The sequence below is a fragment of the Stereum hirsutum genome (assembly GCF_000264905.1).
Source record: "Stereum hirsutum FP-91666 SS1 unplaced genomic scaffold STEHIscaffold_9, whole genome shotgun sequence".
In the NCBI taxonomy this organism is placed as follows: Eukaryota; Fungi; Basidiomycota; class Agaricomycetes; order Russulales; family Stereaceae; genus Stereum; species Stereum hirsutum.
This window is the reverse complement of record NW_006763139.1, coordinates 597,478-619,898: the sequence shown is the minus strand read 5'-3', so window position 1 is coordinate 619,898 and position 22,421 is coordinate 597,478. Positions and strand designations below refer to the sequence as shown.

Sequence of the window (22,421 nt, the reverse complement as noted above, 5' to 3'; positions counted from 1 at the left end):
AACGGTTTGTCTCGGTTTAGGTAGCCGCGCTTCCTAATTGGTCGACCCAAAAACGTCATTCCGTTGTGGGTCAAGTTAGGCAAACGTGACCGTGGCTTCCAAGGTCGTCAGATGTTGCAATTTTTGGACTATGTACTTGAGTCTTGCCAGTTTGCCGCGCCGAAAGCAGTTGGAAACTTAGAAAAGACAAAGATCCAAAATGAGTATGATATTACTGGGTCGCCCTTGAGCTCGACCTAACTATTACAGGACCAACGGCAGAAGCGAGACTGCTCACCGTGCCTCATGTCCAGTCCGTGAAGCACAAGACATTATAGGAGTGAACTCTTGGGGGAACCCAACGAGGATCTATTATAGAGGCGGCCCGGGCCACACGAGTGGACATGCCTATATGACCCATGAGACGAATGCAACAGCACCCAGTGCAACTGTGCAAGAATGACAGCCTCGTCAGTTTCTCTTGTAGACGTTCCAGTATACATGGCCAGCATAGAACAAAACTAGAACATAGAGAGTGCATCCATATGTGAGGTTCGTGCAGGTCTCCAGTATTCCCAGCGAGTGAGAAATGCGAAGGGTGAGTTCATACATGCCCAGCGGTTTGAAACAATATACAAGGGCAGTCTAGTCTTTATATATAAACTCACACCAGAGGCGAAGTAGAAGCCAGAAGCGTGACCGATGCGAGGCATTGGCTGTCGAGAGAATAATGTGGCGTCATATTGTTTCCAGCGGCAGGGTGCCCAATGGCGTCAGTACGCGTTCAAACGACCATTGGCGGAAACATCCTGGAAGAGAGTCAGGGTTTTGTATAGTTCTGGACAGAAGAGTAGAAAAATAACTACACACAGCAATAACTCTCGAGTATGATCTCTACCCCAAGCTTCATTCATTCCCACCGAGATATCTATATACAACCCTCGAATCGCGATCTACACATCTCGGGTCATTGGCAGCGCCTGTATATACCTCTAGACCAGCTTCTCCCAAGGCGAGTTTTACACCAGTCTCATTCGCTGTTCGCGCCGCCACAGTAGTCAGCTTTGCAGCGATTGCAGCGAACAAGTGCGGAGAGAGGGAAGGGAAAGGGAACGTGACAGGGGAAGAGTGACAGACCAGCTTCGACGGCGAGGTTAAAGTCTTTTCGCATGAGCTGCACTTTGAAGCCTCCTTTATAGTCGTTCGAAGGTGGTGCGTCGGGACAAACTCCGGGAACGGGCTGTGGCGAGTGGTTCAGCTCACGGAAGATTGCGACCCAGAGTAAGAATTCGACGAACATTGCAGTGAGCTACGAGCGGACAGTATGGTGAGCAGGAGCAATATGTATATGGAGACCAGGAATGATAAAAGGACGTACAATTGACCCAGCTCCCGGCGGTGCTGACAGCAAATATAGAAGAGAGGACCTTTGGGTCGACGCCGTGGCTCATGCCTATATTCATTCCCTCTGACAGAGCTATCGCAATGAGACCAGAGACGTAGTTGCTGCGGATATAGCAAGTTAGCACCTCGAATGACGAGAAAGAGGAGGGAAAAATCCAGACTTTGACAATTTACAAGTCAGTCCCATCCCCAACCCTCCACACGCAAACAAATTCTTTCCCATCCTCCCTAATACCTCCTTGACAACCCCCATTTTCTCATCTTCCTCCCTCCCCCCAATCATAAACGTGATTTCGCCCTTTTGCGCTCCCCTCGTCCCTCCACTAACCGGCGCGTCATAAAACGCCGCACTTTCACATTTCTGCTTCACCCTATCCGCAACTCTCCGACACGTCGCGACATCGATCGTTGAACATTCGACGAATATCTTGTCGGCGAGGTCGGAAGAGGTGAGTAATGGGACGATCCCGGTGGAGGGGGAAAGGTAGACTTGTTCGACGTGTTTGCCCTCGGGGACGATAGAGAGGACGAAGGAAGCGTGGGAGGCTGCGTCTGCAGGTGAGGTGGCGAATGTGGCGCCGCCGAAGGTAGAGGTTTCGAGGGCAAAACGGTCCATGACTGAAGGTTGGATGTCGTAGATGTAGAAGGGCTTGGACGGAGGAAGTAATTTTCGGAGGTTTAGGGCCATCTATGTCATATGTTGATGAACGAATTTCAACTGGCTCTATTATAAACGAACTAACGGGGTAGCCCATCGCACCCAGACCGATAAATGCAAACGAATCTGGATGGACGATCTGGTCAGTCATTGCTAGAGGAAGTTGATGATGAAGGCAGAACGGGAAGTATGAGAAGTCAACATACCTGTACATTTGGTCAAGTACCTCCGTGTGTTTATACGGAATCACGGAGAGGCGACAGGACGTATAGTACAACAGCTGACGCTGACATCACTATTCTCACATACCCTTATTCTCTCCGGACGACATCGATCCCCACCACTACCACTGACATGTCCGACACGAAGAAACAGGAAGATGCTCACAAGACTCTCTACGATGCCGGTATGGTCAATGTATGTCCCATTGTGCGACAACCAGTCGACGCTTTCTGACCCTTCTTCAACTTCTGAAGAGACGAGCCGTTCTAGGAGATGCATACGTGGACAATGCACTGGCAAGAGGAGTATCCGAGTTCGCTAGACCAGCACAGGAGTACGTGACCGAGAACGCGTGGGGCAACATCTGGGAGCGTCCAGGACTGGAACGAAAGCAACGCTCGCTGGTAGTCATCTCGCTTCTCGCCGCTGGAGGACATACAAAGGAGCTCGCTGGACATGTTCGTGGTGGTCTCAATAACGGGTTGACCGAAGTGGAGATCAGGTGCGTTCGTGCTGCGTACCATGGTCGCCGCGTACGAAGGCTGATGCAGACGGCTTTCTATTGTGAAGAGAGGTATTGCTCCAGATCATGGCCTATTGCGGGTTCCCCACAGGTCTCGAAGCGTGAGTTTCACCAATCATTTCGTCTTATGTCAAAACTAATACGTCTTCAAGGTTTCGTGCGGCGGAACCGGCCATCGAGGCATGGAAGGCTGAGCAGCAGAAGTGATACATGACGAATAGTTCGAGGGTGGACACAGTGTAATAGTCAGCATTTCTCAGAGACGAATCGAGGCGTAAGAAGTGACGATTAACAGCGATGAGAATGATGGACACCTATTTCACCATCTATGCAACTCGAGGCTGCTCATTCCACGAGCAGGTCACCGAGAAACTGGGGCACCTTTCAGGCCCGGTTGAAGCGACAGCGTTCCAGGTCACAAGAATAGACGGATAGACACCGTGAACGAAGACTGAGCCATATTTATACGAGCTGTTTCGACAGGTTAAACACCGTTCAAGAGAGAGTACTGAGATTCAGAGACATGTTGAGGGAAAGGCAAGGGAAAGTTGAACGGCCTGATCAAACCGTGGGAACCAAATTGAGATAAGATAAGATCTAGATTTTGAAAACATTCTCGCTTCCAGAGGGTTGCCTTCATTTCTCATTCATACTTTTGCTGCAGGACATACTTCAACTAGGCTGGACTAGGTGGCTGCTGTTATATCTAGGATAATCTGGTGTTAACTGTACTCCTGCTTGAATGACCGTGAAACGTACTGCAGATGATGCCCAAGCCCCTAGAAAACGTGCAAAGCTCGACGCGAACTCGAGAGGGACCTACAGGTACTCCAGCGCAGGCGAGCTGAGAGCAAGCTTGAAAAATCAGAACCAGGATGCTCTCGTCGAAGGTGTGTTGACTATACCTTACAATGCATCCGTACACTGACGAAGTAGACAGCCTTAACGTCCATCCGCAACCAACTTACGATCAAGCCAAACGAGGGACCTATTTCTCCTCAGGACGCCAGGCTAACGTTGGCCCAGTCATGGCTAGAAACGTCACCAGGAGCGCACGATATATTTGAGATATGGGAAGCGACGAACCAGGTACGTCTAATTCGGTGAATTAATCGCCAGGGAATACATATTGACGCCACAATCTACAGCGTCAGCTATCCATCCTCTCATTGCTCGTATCTGTTCTCGCTGCACTCCTCAACATCACCTCAGCACACTACAGCCATCACGCTCATGGCCACACTATTTTGAAGACGTTGTTGTCTCAGCAATGCATGCAGCAGCTCAACACCTACGTCGCAGGTTCACACAACGACCTCATCATAAATACCTTGAAACTCCTCAACGCAATGTCTTCTTTTGCTGCTGGAAGCGAGAAAAAGGCCGTGTTTGAGGGATTTGCTTGGGAGATCAAGGTACGCGGTGCTTCTATGCGTGGCACATGAGTATAGTGTGGCGCGATGGTGACAGTGATACTTACGAGGTTAAACTACCAGTCATTACCGAAACTTCTCTCCATGCGTCGAAGAGGCAAAGATGCCAACTCCATCGATATTCTCGCACGGCCAGGTCGGTCTTCTTCCAATTTCTGTGCACCATACCCATACTCACAATACGCCACAGACATACGCACCCTCTATATCCTCTTCATCCTTTCCTTCGTCGACACCACCGCGCCCACTTTCGTCAAAGCTGCATTCCTAGACCAACGAAGAGATACGCTCGCCTCGATATTCAAGGGCGTCAACCAAGATTCGTACGCCGTCATCCGTCGGATTTTGGAGGTCTGTTGGGCCGGGATATGGTCGGACGCCAAAATCAAGAGAACTGCGAAGATAAACATCTTCAATGAAGGACTCTTGTCGCAGGTACTTTCAAGTGCTTTAATTTTATGAGCGCCGTTGGCTGATCAAACCTTCGCACATAGCTCATAAAGCTCTATGAACGTTCTTCCTCGGAAGTCACAGAAGGATCTGACGAGGAGCAAATCCCGGCTGACCTCGTCCACCACTTCCTTCTCGCCATCTGTACTCGTCCCGGCACCGGCATCTGTTTCAGAGACCGTGGATGGTACCCTCGTGAATCCCAGGACGACGTCCGTTCTACTGCGGTCGGTGGTGTCGAAGACGATGGTGGCAACGCGCCGACGAAAGGACATGGAACTAAAATATATAACAAGGTGTTGGCGAATGTCGTCAAGACCTTGAGGGTGAATGAGGATCCACGACAGCAGGAGTTGGCTGTCAAGATTCTGGGGGCCTGCCCTGAGCTCGTGGCAGGGTACGTCTCAAGCCCCCCTGTTGACATTCAGTGCCCTAACTGACCGGTCTGCTTGGAAATACACAGATACTGGGCCTCCGCTGCCCCAACTCTCGAACCCCGCCTTTCCTCCAAGTGGATCTCCAACATTTCCTTCCTCGGCTCCATAATCTCCCTTCCTATCCCGCCATCTCCCTCCCTCTCCACCCCGTCTACCCAAACCTCTACATCCACCGCACTCTATCAACCAACTCCTCCACCTCTAAACACCATACTAGAAAACATCCTGCCCTCGCTATCTCTCAAAGTCCATTTTTCAAAAGGATTGCAGTCGAATTCACCCCTCGTGCAACATTGTACGGCGTTAGCACTGTGCAAATGCTTGATGAAGTATGAAAAGGTCTTAGAGTGGTTTAGGGAGGTTGAAGGGGTGTTGGAAGAGGATGTTGGTGACGCTGCTAGCTCGGGAGTGTTTGGAGGTGTGGGTGAAAGTGCAGGCGGAGGTGGACAATGGAGTCGGAGGAGAAGGGAGGTGGAGAGGGAGGTCAGGAAGAGGGTACCAGATTTCCAGGTCGTCGTGGCGATGGGACAGCATGTTGGTGCTACCACCACCGCGACCGCGACCCCGGCCCCGACCACAAAACAGACGAACGAGACGCAGGTAGCGTTGTTGGCCGAGAGCTCGACGAGATTGCTGTGGTTGTATAATCGTTGTTTACCGTCTTTGGTAGCGGAGGCGCGGTTCGACGTGGGGAAATTGTTACAGCACTTGATTCCTTCACCAACGACGATTGAGGACGGGGAGTCTGTGAGCTCGTCGATCGCTGGATTGAGAACGTTGAGGCAGTTACACGTTCTCAGACTGCTAAAGGAGAATGAAGGTTTCTCGTGGACAGGAAAGACCGGTACGTCACGCGAATATTCAATTCATCTTCTTGTGGCATCTACTCACGTCTTACACTAACAGGTTCCAGAACCCACCTCTCCACCCTCCTCAAATCATACACCACAACCCCAACCCCTTCCATCCGCACTGCCATCTCCTCCCTCCTGAGCCACGTCCTTTCCTCCTCCATCCTCTTCGCACACGACTCCTCCGAAGTATACTTCTGGATGTCCTGTCTTCCCTCGATCAAGCGTGCGCCATGTGCTGAAGCTCCGGACGGAACGCCACTCACGAACGAAGACGACGCGGTGATTACGTTCTTGGACGAATGCGTACAGAGGTGTTTGAAGGCGCCACATCGATATATCGAGGAGATGGAGAGTTTAACTTCTGGCCCGGAGGACGAAGGTGGCAACAGCCAACAACAGGGACAGGCTTCAGAGACATCTCTGAGCCCATTGTTAATGACCGTCCGCGAACAGCTCCTCGCCAAACTATTAGGGAACCACTTTACGCCTTCGGACGCATTGGCCGTGATGTCGTTTGTTAGGAGGTTGGTTCTGGTGTTGGCTAGTAAGCTGGAGGATTTGGGATCCCTGGAGAAGTTCACGGAGAAGATCGTCGAGTCGGTGTCCGGTCAGATATCGAAGTTGTTTGAGGGGAGCCCAATCGTCAGCGGCGCAATACGACGGGAAGTGGAGATTTTGAATGCGTGTCTACAGAGTTATAGGAATGGGCCGTTGGAGCCACAAGTGGCGGAGATGTCGAATCCGGCGGTACAGGAGTTTCTTGGTCAACTGGAGGAGTTGCCGATACGTGAGTTTCTTCTCTCCCTCTTGACCAGACTACTGTTCTCACCGTTACCTCCCCTAGCAACTTCACCCTCAGCACGGCAAACCTCGGCCTACGAGCTCGTGGATTGGATTCGCCTTCTTGAATGCACATTGACCTCTAACGATATCGCTCACCTGGTCTCTACGATTGAGAAGCTGCATCCTTCCGCGCTCAACGCTCTCGTCTGTCATATCGATCCCCGGTCCAATCACCTGCTCGATGAGAGCGTCGTGAAGTCCGAGCTTGCTAATTTGCATCCACCGTAAGTTCTCTCTCTCCAAATGCCACTAGAACTGTTGGTTGACTATAATATCTGCTTAGATTCCTCTTCCATTGGCTTGACATGCAATGGACCCTTCGCCACAAAAGTACCATATTCGGGGACGAACAACTGCACGCTCTCTTCACCACAATCACCTCCGAACCTCACGCCGTCCTCCAGGCTAAGGCAGCGATAACGAGTATCAGCCACAGGATGTCGGCCAACGATCCGACCACCGTCAATGACGCGATAACTTGGGCCGCAACCGTGATGGAATATCTGAAACGCACGTTCACGGATGAGCAATATTATCCCTTCGTAGAGCATTCTTTCTCATTGAAGTTGGTCAAGGATGTTCTTGGGACGCTCCTTGTGAGTAGCGAACGGAAGGAAGGTATGTCTGCTTGGATTTCGCTCTTCGCCCTGAATGCGCACTGATATAGTCATTCCAAAGTGATCGAGAACTTCGTCAAATTGTCACTCGACTCGAGGAAAGCCAGGGATAGGGAAATCGTGGAGCCGCTGGTGAAGCATATGGTTGCCGTCGTGCCCGGTCATTGTGATCAGCAGAAGGAAATCACTTCGGTAGGATTTCGCCACTTGTTCTCTATACGTTTGGTTTATACTAATTTCGTTGCAGATCAACTCAACCCTACAGTTTTGGGTGCCTTACATGGACACTCAAAGCCTCCTCGAGCTCTTCGACTTCTTCGCTTCTCGCACGATCACCGACGGCAACGAACTTATCTGCGCGATCCTAACAACTCTGACGAGCACATGCTCGGAAACCGAAATCGCCTCTCATATGCGTTCTCGTTTCCCCCTGCTGTTCAGCCTACTCAATGTCGATGATCAAGCTTCGACGAAAGGCAACGCAGCAAAGAAGATCATCGCGCTCATCGTGCACGCTTCGCTTCCGGTTGGACTTGATGGGCTTCCGCCAACCAGCACGAGCGGAGAACCGTCTCTATCCCTTTCTCGGCTGATCTCGAAGTCGACGGCGCGTTGGGAACGGAGAATGGATGATCATGTCCATGATACCGAGGTCGAGACTATCCTATCGCGCGGACAGCTTAGCTCGGAGGACGTTGAAATTATCTGTGGCCTGGTTTACTCGAAAAAGGCAGCACGAGCTGCATGCTACACCTGGCTCTCGACGGAGACTTCTGCTCAGCAGAAGAATGTCAGCATCACGCCTCTCATACACGCCACACTCGACGAAATCACGACCTTGGGAGAGTCAACCTCTATCGAAAGAGTCAAAGCTACCGGCGTCTGGAAGACACACTTCGAAAATCTCGTTCGAAGCGTCATCCAGCCATCGACTTGGTCCAAACTTTCCGACGAGGCTCGTGACGTGGATTGTGTCATCTTCATGGTAACCTGCTTCTCCGAGAGTCGAGAAGAATTAATCGGAATCCTGAGACGTGCGGTAGAAGGCGAGTCTCTCGATGTTATGAGTGCTAAAACCGTCCTCGTGGCGAGGCGGCTCTTCGATTCCGAGGTCATACCGAGGGAGGAGACAAGGGAGTTTGTGGCTTCATGTGTGGACCATGGCCTGCAATGGGCCTCAAGACATTTTGCTAGTGATGAAGCATTGAGTGCGCCTGTTGTTCAAGGGCTTGGTGAGTCTAGCCTTCTGTCGTGGCGTTCCGTGCTAATGGAGCACTTCGTAGCCGCGTTGATAAAGGCAGACGCCACCGTTAAGACACATTTTGTCGATCCCGTTCTGACTGCCGCCATCCAGCATCGCCTTTCTGATCCATCAGCATCTTCCTTCGCTACTGTCCTTTTGAAGAAATCTCCGCTGAAGGTAGGCGAATCTTTCTCTTTCACCAATATTAGTCTCACGGATCCCTTGTTTCAGCCTCTGCTCGTGAATCGCCACCTTCAAAGCATCCTCCAACATCCCTCCTTCCATAAACATGCCTCTCCCTCCGCCCCCGCCCGACAGTCCATCATCTCCCTCCTCCACACACTTTTCCATCTTCACCCTTCCAACACATGCCAGCCAAGCCACGTCCTTCCCCTCATCCAGATATATGGCGGCACCCTGGCATCCAGTGATCTCCAGATTTTTGCCATCTTCAAGCTCTTCGAAGAAAATAGGAAGACATCCATCGCGGGTGCCTTTTCGCAATGGTCCTCCTCCCCTGGCACGGTATCGAATAACGCCCTGGAAGCTTTCGAAGGGCTTGACTCAAATCGAGTTTTCAGGACGTGCATGACTTATCCTTCTTGGCGGAAGTTGGACACTGTCGGTACCAACCAAGAAGGACTTCCGGCTACGTCAGCTTCCGATGAACACCTTTACGATCCTCTCTTGATACTTTTGCTTGTTACCCAAGTCCTCGCGTCCAGCCCTCCCTCATCAGCGGCCGAATGGGTTCAGTTATTCAGGACAAATGCGATCAGTCTGGTCATACGGATGTTATCGTCTAAGGAGGATGCATTGAGGGACGTGGCGATGACACAGATGGCCGCCATATCAAAAGCGTCGAAGGTTTGTCACGATCATTACTTTCCTACATGATAAAGCTCATCATTGTGTATAGGACGCAGACATGCAGGAAAAACCCCACGTTATGCACATCTTCGACCTCTTGAGAGATGCTATCCGGTCGTCTCCCGAGACTGACTCACCTCCCCGCCTACCCACCTTTACGACCCTTCTCCTCGCCCACTCCCTCCGTGGCGTCTTCTATCCCGCCAATTTCATATATCCGCTCACCTCTCGCTTTCTCCTGCAACGTCCGGAGCTCGACTCTGCCGACGTGCCCATGCTCTTTTCCATGCTTTACAGCAGCTCGGAGGACTGGAAGAAAGAGAGAGGATGGATGGTGAAGTTCCTAGCAGATGCGATGTTAGGTGCTGGCGAGGCAGAGTGGAAGGTGTTCAGGAGGAGACATACCTGGGACTTGTTGGCGAGTGCGTGGCAAAGTGGAGAAGGTGATCGACTTATTAGGCATGGGGTACAGGAGGTATGTCTCTGTTTTCTTCTCCCTTCTTCTCTTGCTGACCGCGATTTGCTATCATAGGTGGTACTTAACATCACCAGCAGTAGACGGATGACGACGTCATTGACCTTGAAGTCGGCATTGCTGCCTTGGATAGAGATGGTGTTACAGTCTCAATCCTTTTTGTCGGGCGAGGCTTTGCTTTGGCTCAAGATTGTGGAGAACGTCCTCATGGTCGCCGATGCTCCCAGGTTTGAGTCCGCAACCGGAGGCCAGTGGCGCCCCACTATAGCTAGATGTTTGCAGCTACTGTTACAGGAGTCAGGTGAGTAACTTTTGATTTTTTATCACGAGCGGAACAAGTGCCTAATATTCCAACCCTCAGTAGAAGTATCGTCAGAACTGTTGTCCATAACTTCCAGGATACTTCTTCGACTCTCGCTTCTCCCGGGTCCAACCGTCCCCAACTTCGGCATCCTTATGGCCAAAGCTCTTACCCTCCTTCAATTCTTTGAATATAATCTCGACATTTCTCATTTTGACCACACCCTCGACCTACCTCCACAATCAGGTGTCATCAATACGGGGCCACACACATCCTACACCTCATTTTCGACCACAACAATACCTGTGGATCCGGTCCGGATATGGGGTCGCGCAGTCGAAGATCAGTGGCGTTCTGCCATGGGAGTGAATATTTTCGAAGGCAAGGGCGTTGCGTGGGGCGCGCTGAGTGCAAGGATGCTGTTGTGGCGCTCGATAGTTGGGAGAGAGGGCTCTGGGGTTGAGGAGTGGGTCAGGAGAGAGGTATTGGAAGGGATAAACGCGAGATGAAGTGTAAGCCTGGTTGAAGGAATGGCATGTTTCAAACATTGGCTGGATTCTGACATTTTCTGTCCAACCTGTCGAGTTCTTCTAGGATTTTCAGTCAGGAGTGAAAATTCTTGAACCAAGCTGTATTATTATGTGCCTCGCATGCAACGCTTTGACAGTCTGTTCTTTCCCGACTTCACTTTCAATCATCAGTAAGAGCACTCTGGAACCTTCTGAGACACCTTGCAAGCTTCAGTGCTCTAGGCAGGTTTTGTACTTCTTCTGACTAACGTCCTGGGAGTCCTGACGTGCCCTGAAGCGCTTTCCCTTCCGAGTTCTTGTGAACTTAACCGCCAGGAATCGTCAGGGGTCGTTCATGGATTTCCGAGAGCTAAACTCTGATGGACAAACCATCCATGGATACCCCCGGATACCCCAATGTACTGCATGCCGGAGTTCGAACCACGCAATGGATTCGTAAATGGATTCTAGAGATGTCCACCATTCGGTCCACTGAGGCAGTGTCAGGCTCCGAAAACAAAGTAATCCCCATTTCAACCTGGTGACCTCTGCTTAGACATATTCCGGGATTATGTCTAGCTTGTATTTGTCGAACGTACTTACACTCGTCGGAACCATCGGGAGAACGCTATTATCCTCTCAGGTATATAAGTCCCCACATCGTCAGTAAGGTCGTCATAATCGTCTCACACGGCAACTCATCTCATCTCTAGCTCTAGCATTATACTACGTTCATCTAGGCGACTCGAACAATGATCGTATTGACTGGGGCAACTGGTGGTATCGGTTCGCAAGTCCTCAAGCATCTGCTTCAGACTTGCCACGTTCCGCCCACCGAGATCATACTCTCGATCTATAATCCCAACCCATCGTCTTCATTCATTTCTGCGCTCCCCGAAGGTATCCAAGTTCGACGTGGCGACTTCGCGGATCCGGGGTCGCTGGACGAGGCTTTCAAGGTATTTATTTATTTGATCATATGAGTAGCAGTGCTCGGGTTGTCGCTCAATATATCCGACTTCAGGGTGCAGACAGACTTCTCCTCGTATCCTATCCTTCCGTCTTCTACGAGCCCAGCATCCGCGCGCACATCAATGCCATCGACGCAGCCAAACGCGTCGGCGTCAAACACATCTACTACACCAGCGTGGCCGTCGCTAGCGAAATGGGCGAGGAAAGGAATATCAGTGAGATGATGAGAGGCCATCTGGATACGGAGCGGTATCTCAAGGAGAGTGGGATCACGTACACGATTCTGAAGGAAGGGATCTATGCGGAGAGTTATTCTATCTACATGGGTACGTCTCTCTTCACCGGGTTCCGTAGGTCCTTTTTCAAGCGTGCTCTGTTGCTCATGATTTATGTAGGTTTATTCGACCACAAGAAGGATACAGATATTTACATTACTGGGGATGGGCCCGTTGCATGGGCTTCGAGAGAAGAACTCGGAGAAGCGACCGCCCGAGTCATTGCGAAGGTATGTCTCCATATCATCTACATGACCCTCTATCTGATAATTCGTCCTGGCTCCATTCACAGGGTTCCCATCCTCACGAGACTCTTCTCCTATCTGGCCCTCCTTCCAACGTCCTTACCCTCTCAGATATTAGCACGCGTCTCTCAACTCTCCTCTCCCGGAAGATCACCCTGCACACCATAACCGTCGATGAATACGTTCAACGCTTATTCAACCCGAACTCACCACGGCTTGGGGATGAGGCATTCTTGAGGGAGTGGGTAAAGACGCACGAGGTGATGCAGAGGGGCGAGATGGGGGTTGCCAGTGATGTGTTGGGCAGGATCTTGGGCAGGGAGCCAAAGAGCATGGAGGCGTGTTTGAGAGATAGCTTCAAAGAAGATTTGATTGGGCAATTATCGAAACGATGACGATCTCGACGTGGACTGGATTAGTACAGCGTATGCAGCTGGAGCAACCATGCATATTCTATTATTTCGATACTGGGAACTCCGCCTACGTATCTCTCGAGATGACTAGAGGTTGCCCGCTAGCCAGAGCTCCCCGTGATTGCTGAGAATTAATTCAGATGGTTAGTTTTCATCTAGGCACGATATCAAAGAACAACGTTGTACTTGTGAGGCGGCTGCACTTGGGAAAAAGAGCTCTATTTCCGTGAAGGATGTAGTGCGCCACCTACGTTTACGCGCTGTGGCACACAGGGGGCCGCTGAAACGCGCCGTCCACTTTGGCGCCGTTCCACGACATTTCTCATGTTGCACTCATCCATGCTATCTCAGAGTTGAAGGAAGGAGCATAGACACAAACTATCCAAAAAATATCTCTGATACTAACCATGAACGAAGCTGAGGCTCAACAACATGCCAGAGCCGATTCGGACTCGACGGTGACCGAATTTACAAACGCGAACGAACGGACGCCTCTCGTCTCCAAACCACCTCCGAGCACAAGTCCACAAACTACAGAGAATCTAAGCAAGACTCATTTCGGTTTTCTTCTAGGTGCGCCTCCTCAATAAACTAATGACATCCAGTGTTTCTAAAGAAAAATATCCACGAACAACGACCAACAGCTGGCATCTGGACACTCTCATTCATTGGTTCTCTTGACGCCACCATCGTCGCCACACTCGTCTCGCTTATCGGCTCTTCTTTCGAAGCACTTCAGTATTCCTCATGGATCGGAACAACTTATCTCTTGACAGTATGCGGCTGTACTTCGTTGTACGGACGACTATGTAATATTATAGGGAGGCGGGCGTCTGCGTTGATGGCGGGTGGGCTATTTGGCTTGGGCACAGCGTTGTGTGGAGTTGCAGGCAGTATGTGAGTGTATTCGTCCATTTAGATGCGGTTTGTGGTATGTACATGATATTTCTGACCGTGGTCATTGTTATCGGTAGGCCTCAGTTGTTGTTCTTCCGAGCGCTTGCAGGCGCCGGAGGCGGAGGAATGGCTGTTGTCGGAAATGTCATTATAAGCGACGTTGTCCCTCTGAAAAGTAGAGGGCTTTACCAAGGATGTACGTCTCATTGTATCTCCCGATGCATTTATTACTCCAACTTACGTGCACCTGTCTCTGCCACTGTTTCAGTCGCGAACCTGCTCTTCGCTTTGGGTGGCGCAGTCGGAGCACCACTGGGTGGTTGGTTAGGGGATACTATTGGATGGTATGTGCCAGCACCATTTCCCACAGAGATTTTGCTAATTTTCTTTACCGTTTCTACCAACCAGGCGTGCAGCCTTCCTTATCCAATCCCCCGTCCTCCTCATCGGTCTTATCCTCCTCTACCTCAAGGTCCGGGAACCTCCCTCCTTCCTCGAGTCCTCCCACTCCAAAACTCCTATGTCGCAAAAGCTCAAACGGATCGACTGGGCGGGGCCGTTGACGCTTGTGTTGAGTCTTGGAAGTCTGTTAGTTGGACTGACAGTGGGTGAAAAGTTGGCTGATCCGGGTGAGAATATGAGTTGGTGGAGCGGCAAGGCCGGGATGTGGGGATTTATTGGAGCTAGGTATGTGTATTTTCTTCTCTATGATCTACAAACAAATATGACAAGGGTACTGACTGCCAATTTATGTTGACTGCGTTAGTGCATTCTTCATTGTGCTCTTCGTGCTCGTCGAAGTGAAGTTCGCCGTGGAACCCGTTATGCCAATCTCCATGTTGAAGAGGGTATGTTTTCCCCTGGAACGTTTCGCCCAATCCTACTCGCGTGACACTGCCATAATTTTCTAGCAACTTCATGCTGATCATCATCCTTTTCCGCGCCTGTTTTCGGTCTGTGTGGCATCAATTCTAACAGCGTAACCCGGCTTTCGTCGCCTTGGTACGCACATCTAGTTCGTAGAACTGAACATACACTAACATTCGACTGCAGAACAATTTCTTGATCGCGGTTCTCTCGTTTTCGACGGTAGGTTCCTCTTCCCTCAATCAACCATCCACGTTGACCCATTCATGCACATCTACCGTTTACCCGTCTATTTCCGCACTGAATTCCACATCCTTCCTGGGATGCGCATTGACTCGCCCTTTCTATTGTCGTCAAACAGGTCTATACAACCCCTCTCTTCTTCACCGCTGCGCTCCTGCAATCGTCTACCTCCGCTGGCCGCCACCTTATCCCCAACTCTGCTTGTATCGCCATCGGCAGCTTGTTTGCCGGATGGTACATGAGGCACACGGGGAAGTATTGGTGGTTGGAGGTATTTTGTGGGTTGGGGCTTGTAGGGGCGAACGTTTTGCTGAGCTCTTGGTAGGTGATTATCGTAATCGGCAATGCAGAATGAGTCGCTCACAACGGAGAGAATATAGGACGAATAAGACTCCGGAATGGGTGCTTTATATCACGCTGATACCTAACGTGCGTGCTCCGATGCCTATGTCCATCTCCCCCTTCTGCTGGACTACACCTGAACCGTTTTGCTGACAAGATGACTTTGTTACATGGATCGTATAGGGCTTCGGCTTCGCATCGATCCTCACAACAACACTTCTCGCCCTCTTCGCGAGCGTACCGCGCGATCAGATCCCCATCGCCACCGGGAGTGAGTCGTCCATCCTCGTCTCCCTGGGCCCTGATAGCTCGTCTTTTCGCCAGCGAATAATTACCTGACCACGCGGACTTTAGTTTCATACCTATTCAGAACGACAGGTCAAGTCCTCGGTGTCGCGCTGTCGTCGACTTTGTTGCAGACCTTGGTCGCTAAGAATTTGAAGGTGAGGATCACGGAAGATGAAGTAGAAGGAGCGGCGAAGGTGCGTTCGTTCGTTTTTGGCTAGTTCCTTGTCCTATTCGCTTACTACATTTCCCCGTCCCGGGCTTTCATTCTATAACAACACCCGGACTCGCAACAGATCATATCCAAGATCCTCGACTCGACAGAGTACATGCACATCTTGCCTCCGTTGCTCCGTCAAAAAGCAACGGAAAGCTGGGCGTTGGCGCTCAGAGTCGTGTTTCAAGTGCAGATCGTACGTACTCATCATCCATTTCAGTTCCCATGCGCCCATCCACCGCTTAAGTCGCTTGTACTGATCATCGGTTGGTTGTAAACGTAGGTCGTCGCGATCCTCCTAATACTCACACTTCTACCTATCAAAGAGTATCCATTACCAGACACTGTAAATGGGCCACCTCCTAAACAAAATGGTAATGTAGACGAGGCAAGGGAGACAGGCGTAGATGAGGAAGCTCAGACGGCTGAAGAGGAGGGTGTGTCTGGTGGGGGTGTGTCTGGCGAGCGGAGAGAACAGTGATTTCAGTATACAGAGGCGATCTAGCTGGATGTGATTGTAGATAAGTACATGTGCTTTATGTAGGAATAAATAGTCTTGTTCGAATGTATTGTACAATTAAACTGGCTGGTGCAATCGCGCCACGGTGGCACCAAATGCGCGACGGCGTTCGCCATGATCCTTCGAGCTCCGATAGTGTTAGGATTTCCGTCCAAGTAAAAGCCATTCTACTTTCACGTTCCTCGTCAACATCGCATGTCAACCCTCTTGCTCTTCGCTAGGGCCTTCTAGAGGCCTAAATTCCTTCCTTCCTTCCGGCTATCATCGGAACCGGCCGTCCTTTCCAATCCGTCGTCGATGTTATCCTTGGCAGCCTTGCTCGTTGTTAGCTGTTCTTGGTCTCTACCCACATGGCCGACCTTCCTGGCACTCCCAAACATTATAAATTTGACGACCAACCTCAGCAGCACACGACCTCACACGACGCACATTCGAATGTCCAACTATTTCATTTCTTTGTGGCGGGATCTGTGTCCCCAGGAACAACCTTGCCGTGCCTTGAGCGGATCGACGAACGTGTTTCTTCTTTCGGAATCTCTACGCACACGCTTCGAAATTAGCGGATGCTTCTGCTGGGTACATAAACTGAGCCCTCGTGAAAGGATGCGGTAGGCCGTCGCCCTCGAGCTCCTGTACATAATCGACTGCGATGTTTTCTAACCCTGCTCTTATACTCATTGGCCTCCACGCCTTCATCTCGTCTGGTGTACATGCCGCATTCAATCCTCTTGAGCATTCTGGTCCCGCTTCTCCGTACTTCGATGCTCCTGACCAATTTGGTATTTCGGCGGACACACCAGTGGGATGTTCAGTTGACCAGGCAGCGTATATCGTTCGACACGGCGCGTGAGTGACATTACTCCTTTCCACGTTCCAATTTTGGAGCATTCATTGATGCACATACTGGCATGTATAGGAGGTTCCCAGAGCCTGGATCCTTCTCTGGTTGGGTGAGCTTGTTCGGCAAACTGCAGAACAACTCGTACACCGCGAGTGGGCCTTTATCTTTCCTTCCTTCCTGGTCTGTTCCCGTCGATATCGCGGATCAGAGTCACGAACCTCTCTACCTGACTTCGACGGGCGCCTTGGAAGCATTCAGGCTTGGAGTCCAGTTGAGGCAAAAGTATGGGTTGACTACGCCCAGCGACAACTTTACTGTCTGGTACGATCTCGGTCCCCGACATGTTCTTCTTCGCCCAAGCCTGACATGTTCACGCTATCAAGGGCTGCTGCCCAACAACGCGTCGTAGATACCGCGTCATTCTTCGCCCGTGGTTATCTCTCTGAAGGCAACTATCTCAGCAACACCTCGCTCAACAGAGGGACCGTCGTCACGTTCCCCGACTCCGTCAACTACACTTTCGCCGAGTCACTCACTCCGTCCGCTGCGTGTCCGACATACGCCACCTTCAACAACGGATCCGCTCAAGCAACAACTTACCGGGCGACGTACCAGACTCTGATCGCCACTCGGCTGAATAAGTTCATTAGCGGAAACCTGACGTTGACGGCGACGGATATCGGGGTCATGCAGGACCTTTGTGGGTTTTCATCCGTTATCAACGGTGATACTAGGTTCTGTGATATCTTCGAAGGTATTTCGGTGATCTTCTTATTCGCCCAATAAAGCTGACATTGTGCTCATAGATTCTGAATGGTTGGACTATGAGTATGCGCAGGACCTGAACTATTACTACGGGTAAGTACATCCAACATCGTCAATCACTTCAAAATCTTAGGATAACTTCGTCACAGATCTGGGCCCGGAAATCCTATCGCTGCTACTACCGGTTTTCCTTGGGTCAAGGCCATCACCGACTTGTTCGCTGTAGGCCCCGGACAGACTACCGCAAACGGTACCTTCGTCCCTCCCCCCTTACTCATGAGCTTCACTGTGAGTCACATAATCTTTCCCCTCGTCAAAATGAGCCTTCCCAAAGGCTCACATACCGAATCCTTCAGCACGACAACAATATCCCTCCTATCATCGCCGCTCTGGGGCTCTGGAACACCTCCGACGTCCGCGGCACCTATCCACTCTCGAACACTAAAATCGCCCCTGCTCGTACTTTCCGCTCCTCCTACCTCGTAAGCTTCCGCGGATACGTCGCTCTTGAGCGACTGACCTGCTCTGAGGGTGCGGCTTCGAATTCCAGCGTCCGACATACCGCTTTTGACTTCGGCGGCGTCCCTACCCACGTCGGAAATCATGTTCCAACTGGAACGTTCGTTCGTGTCCGCGTATGTCTCTGTTTATTTATCGGACTGCGCGCTTTCACCCTCTCCGCTGTGTTTTATCATGAGCTCATGTAAACGTTTCTTTTGTCTCTCAGGTCAATAACGCCCCCGTCCCTATCCCCAAGTGCGCCTCCGGCCCTGGTTCCACCTGCCCCCTCAGCGACTTCATCACCTATGTCGACCAGGACCGCGCTCTCGCATCGGGAGACTTCGTCAAGACATGTGGCCTGCAAAACTTCAGTAACGCGACGAGCCAGGCGACCTTCTTCACGAACACGATACCGGAGTCGCAGACATTGTTGTTGCCCTTGAGTGGATTGGTGGGATCGTAAGACAAGGTGTTTGACTATTTAATTAATATGGGATGATGGTGTACTCTGCAGTGAAACAGTGCGATTTATATACGCGATTCAGGGTACAACATCAACGGAGCTGAACGGACAACATCTAAAGCAAGGACAATCTCAAACTAGAGCTAAAATATAGTATCAAACAGAGAGATGATAAGACAAAGTCAGGAGCAACAGCTAACGAAAGCGAGGAATGAAAACACTTCTATAACCGTGACAACAAACAAAACTTGTCTCGGAACGAACTCGGAGAACGCAGAAGCGTAGCATCAGACATCATAAGCCACCCGTGCGCCGACCCAAGGATACGGGTAGTTATGCTGGTAGAAGTTGCGCACTGTCCTTCGCTGGGCAAGACGTGGAATTGTAGCGTACGAAGCGCCGATCTAGATCGAACAAAACAATTTAGCATGGTGTTACATAGACAGCATGAAAAAGTGTGGACGGAATCGATACGCACGACAACTTGATGTTTTCCATCGAAGAAGTCCTCTGAATAACCGGGGAAGATCGTCGTAGGGACGAATCCTTCATGCGTATCAAGGACGTCGGAGGTCCACTCCCAAACGCCACCGTTCGAGCCTCTCCCCCCATTAGCTTCATCTCCGGTCGTAGCCCTGAAATCGAGTACATCATGGTAAATGAATGGACCCTGATAGCAAGAAGAGAGCCAAGACGTACGGAACCGGGTGCCAATTCCTGAACCCAACATTCGCACCACCTTCATATCCAACCTCAAACCTATCGAAAAACAACCTCAACTCCTTCTCCCTAGGTATTCTCCCGCCCTTACTCTCCGCATACGCCGCCAAATCATCATACGAAGTGAGCACAGGCCAGTGGCGCGCTACGTCCATACCCACGTTCCCATGGAAAGTCCGGACCTTCACTTCGTCTCCCTCCATAACCCAACTCGGTGGCATCTTTGTATCGGTATTCTCCTTGTCGGTGGACCACCAGGTGAAGTACTCCTCATTCGTGATGGGCCGCCAGTCGATTTTGAATCTATCGACGGTGACGACCTTAGCTGGGCTCTCGTTGTCCCAACCATAACTCCTGCCAAATACGTCTTTCTCCAACTCGACTTTCAGGTCGTCTGATTCGGCATCGTCGTGACCCATCACGAGCTCTGTTGTACCGATGGTGACGGTGAGTCCGCGAGACGGTTGAGAGTAGATAGAGTTCCATTGAGATGCGAGAAGTGAGAACGGCGGGGTAGGGAAACCTGGCGGTGGTAGGGTTCCAGTACCAGCGCGTTGGATAAGCATATACAGTAGGGTCTACGAGGGTACATTCAGTTTCATCTGGGACAGCACGAAAAAGAGGAAAAAAGAAACGGAATTACCTCGATATGCCACGCATCATGTTCAAGAATCATGATCAATGTTCTGGCAATCCTTCGCGTCATCGGACGCTTTCCGCTCTCGATATTCTCGAGCAGACGGAGAAGACGGGCGCGCACGCGGTCACGGAAGTCGAGAATCTCAGAAAGGTCGGGCCAGTCTTCATCTCGGGTCGGAACTTCAGAGTGGCGCTGTGAGAGACAAGGTCAATAAATAGGTGAGGTGGCATACAGTGATGGAGAAGAACTTACATGGCAGTGGTCGGGGTCGTCGACGTGGGGATCAATACCGCGCTACGAGAATCGACAAGGATTTCCTCAAGATGTCAGTATTGCTGGCTACGATTGACGAGGACGATACAATGAACAAACTTCGAAGATCTGGGTGAACTTCAACGGCTCTGTATTTCGCTCCTTCAACAAATTACTCAATAGCATATCCAAAAACCTAACGATGCAAGTCATCAGCCCCCGATCAAACAGATAGCAAATGAAACGCCTACGTAGGAAGATGTCCCATATAAAACAGGCACTTATGCCTCAAATCAATCGGCTTCTCATGCAACATACTCTTCGGGATCATCCCCAACGTAACTGTATCCCAAGCCTTCCAAACTTCCTTGAACTCTGCTGCTGTCGGAATGCCAAAGGGGTGCGCTGTGGGGTTCAGCGTAGAGGGTTCCAGAGACGAGATTGGTGGGAAGACGAAAGGTGCGCGGTGGAGGATATAGAGGTGCAACGGTGACAGGGTAGAAGATGCAGGGGTGTTGGAGGCGGATGGAGTTGTAAGACTTAGAGTCATTAGGGGACGCAACCCAGCGTTAGCGAAGATATTGAGAGCAGTGTCGGGGCGTAGCTGTAAGTTGAAGGATTAGGAACCAGACGGTAAAGACCAACTTTCGTGTTATCTTACGTTCTCGGAATCCAAATCCTGTCCGTCAAAAGTAAGATCAGAAGAAGACATGCCGGGCTCTGCATTTTTCCCCAATAAAGCTGGAGAGTCTGGATTAAACAATCACCTGAATCGTACTCAAGATAGGAAGACTCACAGTTTCCGCCTTTGTGCGATTTCATTGACACGTCGCCCCCTAGGGCGTCCTTGGCCGAACTGATCAACTGGTTTACTTGTGATGCGGATCCAGTCCCAGCAAGAAACAAAATTCTATCTTCGGCGGACATTTTCTCGGTGCGCTCACGAAGACGAGTAGCCTGTTTTCCTCCTATGAGGAGAGCGCAGGATCCCTTGGTCGACGGGGGCGTCTTTAGAGCCGATGCGACGCCTGAGGCGGAGGATGCGGTGGAAGTGGAAGCCATATTGGACCGCAGTCGGACTGCTTGCTTCAATTTGAGGCGCCGGTGCAGGAGGGATCGAGACAGGCGTAACATGGTGAGAGGGAAGGAAGAGGCGGGACTAAGCCGTACAAGGCGGAAAACGTTTTATATAGACCCAAGTGTGATGTGAAAAATACACGCGGAACGATGCGAAGGGAGGAAAACATGATGTTCTTGAAACGTAAATGACAAGGTACATGTAGGATAGCAAGGAGAGAACCCTTCCATGTGTTGGGATAACGAGGGGTATAAAGGGGTGATAGCCGACCCCAGCACACCGATCACATAAGTTCCGACGCAGGAGAACGTGCAGTCGCAAGAGAATACGTACTGCAAAACACAAAGCAGAGCTGTCTCGGCCTCTCAAGACGGCCTCTTGAGCATAACGAGACTAAGAGCTACTAGGAGCTACTGCAGACTAGAGGGCCTTTGTGTTCCCTGATGCCTCTGTACGTGAAGCACCAGTGACCAGGTTCTGTGTGTATTCTGGTCATACGGAGAGTTCTCGGGACGCCGGTACAACGACAGAGAAGGCCTCGGCAAAGTGAATTGTAGAGTCGCAAGACCAAAGCGACGACGAGGATTGGAGCATACCAGTTGGAACATCCATTAGAAGATATTTTTCATTTGCGCCCGCGCCGTCAAGGGCTGGATTGGACGATAAGCTCAGCGACGGCCACCGTAAGGAAGACGAAGGTTGACACCAAGAGCAATTCGGAGGCGGAACCTTCAACGCGTGTTGGTGCTGATAACGAGGGAGCCTAGAATAATATCGGCCGACGTAATAGCTGCTATTGCCGTAAGAGGCCGAAAGAAAACATCTTGGAGGGTACCGAGCTTTCTCCCCAAACCCCCAAGGCCGATGGAGAGTGTACCGCGAGTAGAACACGAAGATAGTTTGAATTGAAGTCGCGTGAGGAGTACAACCCGCAGAGAACACGGATCACGAAGAATCTGAAGGACAAGGTGATACCAGAGATGGCAGTCTCAAGATCAGTGATAAAACAAGAAAATCCCGGGTTTTTTTTCCAAGCGTCAAGGACAAAGAGGAAGACGAGAAGGATG

At 50.9% G+C, this 22,421-nt stretch overlaps 7 protein-coding genes across 7 annotated transcripts; 5 read left to right on the top strand and 2 right to left on the bottom strand.

Annotated features, from left to right (window-relative positions):
- Positions 1–885: 885 nt before the first annotated feature.
- STEHIDRAFT_59594 (uncharacterized protein) lies at positions 886–2,192 on the bottom strand (the record flags this gene model as incomplete). The annotated part of the gene is made up of 5 exons (XM_007305157.1): positions 886–1,016; positions 1,117–1,237; positions 1,365–1,485; positions 1,545–2,071; positions 2,127–2,192. 5 exons carry the CDS (start codon positions 2,190–2,192, stop codon positions 886–888), a joined length of 966 nt encoding a protein of 321 aa, XP_007305219.1.
- Positions 2,193–2,395: 203 nt separating this feature from the next.
- STEHIDRAFT_158005 (CMD-domain-containing protein) lies at positions 2,396–2,993 on the top strand (the record flags this gene model as incomplete). Its single annotated transcript, XM_007305381.1, has 4 exons — positions 2,396–2,458; positions 2,518–2,765; positions 2,834–2,887; positions 2,939–2,993. The coding sequence occupies 4 exons, from the start codon at positions 2,396–2,398 to the stop codon at positions 2,991–2,993; spliced, it is 420 nt and encodes a 139-aa protein (XP_007305443.1).
- Positions 2,994–3,528: 535 nt separating this feature from the next.
- On the top strand, positions 3,529–10,818 carry STEHIDRAFT_111964 (uncharacterized protein; the record flags this gene model as incomplete). The annotated part of the gene is made up of 17 exons (XM_007305380.1): positions 3,529–3,676; positions 3,727–3,875; positions 3,935–4,201; positions 4,238–4,355; positions 4,410–4,654; positions 4,714–5,066; positions 5,133–5,950; positions 6,013–6,747; positions 6,805–7,027; positions 7,087–7,421; positions 7,482–7,612; positions 7,668–8,652; positions 8,704–8,840; positions 8,895–9,530; positions 9,583–10,008; positions 10,066–10,309; positions 10,370–10,818. 17 exons carry the CDS (start codon positions 3,529–3,531, stop codon positions 10,816–10,818), a joined length of 6,399 nt encoding a protein of 2,132 aa, XP_007305442.1.
- Positions 10,819–11,570: 752 nt separating this feature from the next.
- On the top strand, positions 11,571–12,705 carry STEHIDRAFT_59977 (NAD-P-binding protein; the record flags this gene model as incomplete). The annotated part of the gene is made up of 4 exons (XM_007305187.1): positions 11,571–11,777; positions 11,843–12,116; positions 12,186–12,295; positions 12,358–12,705. The coding sequence occupies 4 exons, from the start codon at positions 11,571–11,573 to the stop codon at positions 12,703–12,705; spliced, it is 939 nt and encodes a 312-aa protein (XP_007305249.1).
- A 359-nt stretch (positions 12,706–13,064) lies between these two features.
- On the top strand, positions 13,065–16,109 carry STEHIDRAFT_169331 (MFS general substrate transporter). The gene is made up of 14 exons (XM_007305379.1): positions 13,065–13,296; positions 13,368–13,620; positions 13,698–13,816; positions 13,889–13,964; positions 14,029–14,307; positions 14,387–14,468; positions 14,599–14,622; positions 14,674–14,709; positions 14,849–15,051; positions 15,111–15,159; positions 15,256–15,343; positions 15,427–15,554; positions 15,654–15,770; positions 15,858–16,109. The coding sequence occupies exons 1-14, from the start codon at positions 13,131–13,133 to the stop codon at positions 16,053–16,055; spliced, it is 1,818 nt and encodes a 605-aa protein (XP_007305441.1). The 5' UTR covers positions 13,065–13,130; the 3' UTR covers positions 16,056–16,109.
- A 476-nt stretch (positions 16,110–16,585) lies between these two features.
- STEHIDRAFT_169330 (phosphoglycerate mutase-like protein) lies at positions 16,586–18,664 on the top strand (the record flags this gene model as incomplete). Its single annotated transcript, XM_007305378.1, has 7 exons — positions 16,586–16,940; positions 17,011–17,256; positions 17,319–17,689; positions 17,742–17,793; positions 17,850–17,988; positions 18,057–18,335; positions 18,428–18,664. Exons 1-7 carry the CDS (start codon positions 16,744–16,746, stop codon positions 18,662–18,664), a joined length of 1,521 nt encoding a protein of 506 aa, XP_007305440.1. The 5' UTR covers positions 16,586–16,743.
- A 109-nt stretch (positions 18,665–18,773) lies between these two features.
- STEHIDRAFT_147817 (uncharacterized protein) lies at positions 18,774–20,826 on the bottom strand (the record flags this gene model as incomplete). The annotated part of the gene is made up of 7 exons (XM_007305377.1): positions 18,774–19,068; positions 19,143–19,299; positions 19,364–19,962; positions 20,028–20,216; positions 20,277–20,318; positions 20,397–20,472; positions 20,528–20,826. 7 exons carry the CDS (start codon positions 20,824–20,826, stop codon positions 18,952–18,954), a joined length of 1,479 nt encoding a protein of 492 aa, XP_007305439.1. The 3' UTR covers positions 18,774–18,951.
- Positions 20,827–22,421: the final 1,595 nt, after the last annotated feature.

Coding starts and splice junctions, on each gene's coding strand:
- STEHIDRAFT_169331 (XM_007305379.1), top strand. CDS start 13,131: ATGAACGAAGCTGAGGCTCAACAACATGCCAGAGCCGATTCGGACTCG. Junction 13,621..13,697: donor TGTGGAGTTGCAGGCAGTAT/GTGAGTGTATTC, acceptor TGTTATCGGTAG/GCCTCAGTTGTTGTTCTTCC. Junction 13,817..13,888: donor TAGAGGGCTTTACCAAGGAT/GTACGTCTCATT, acceptor CCACTGTTTCAG/TCGCGAACCTGCTCTTCGCT.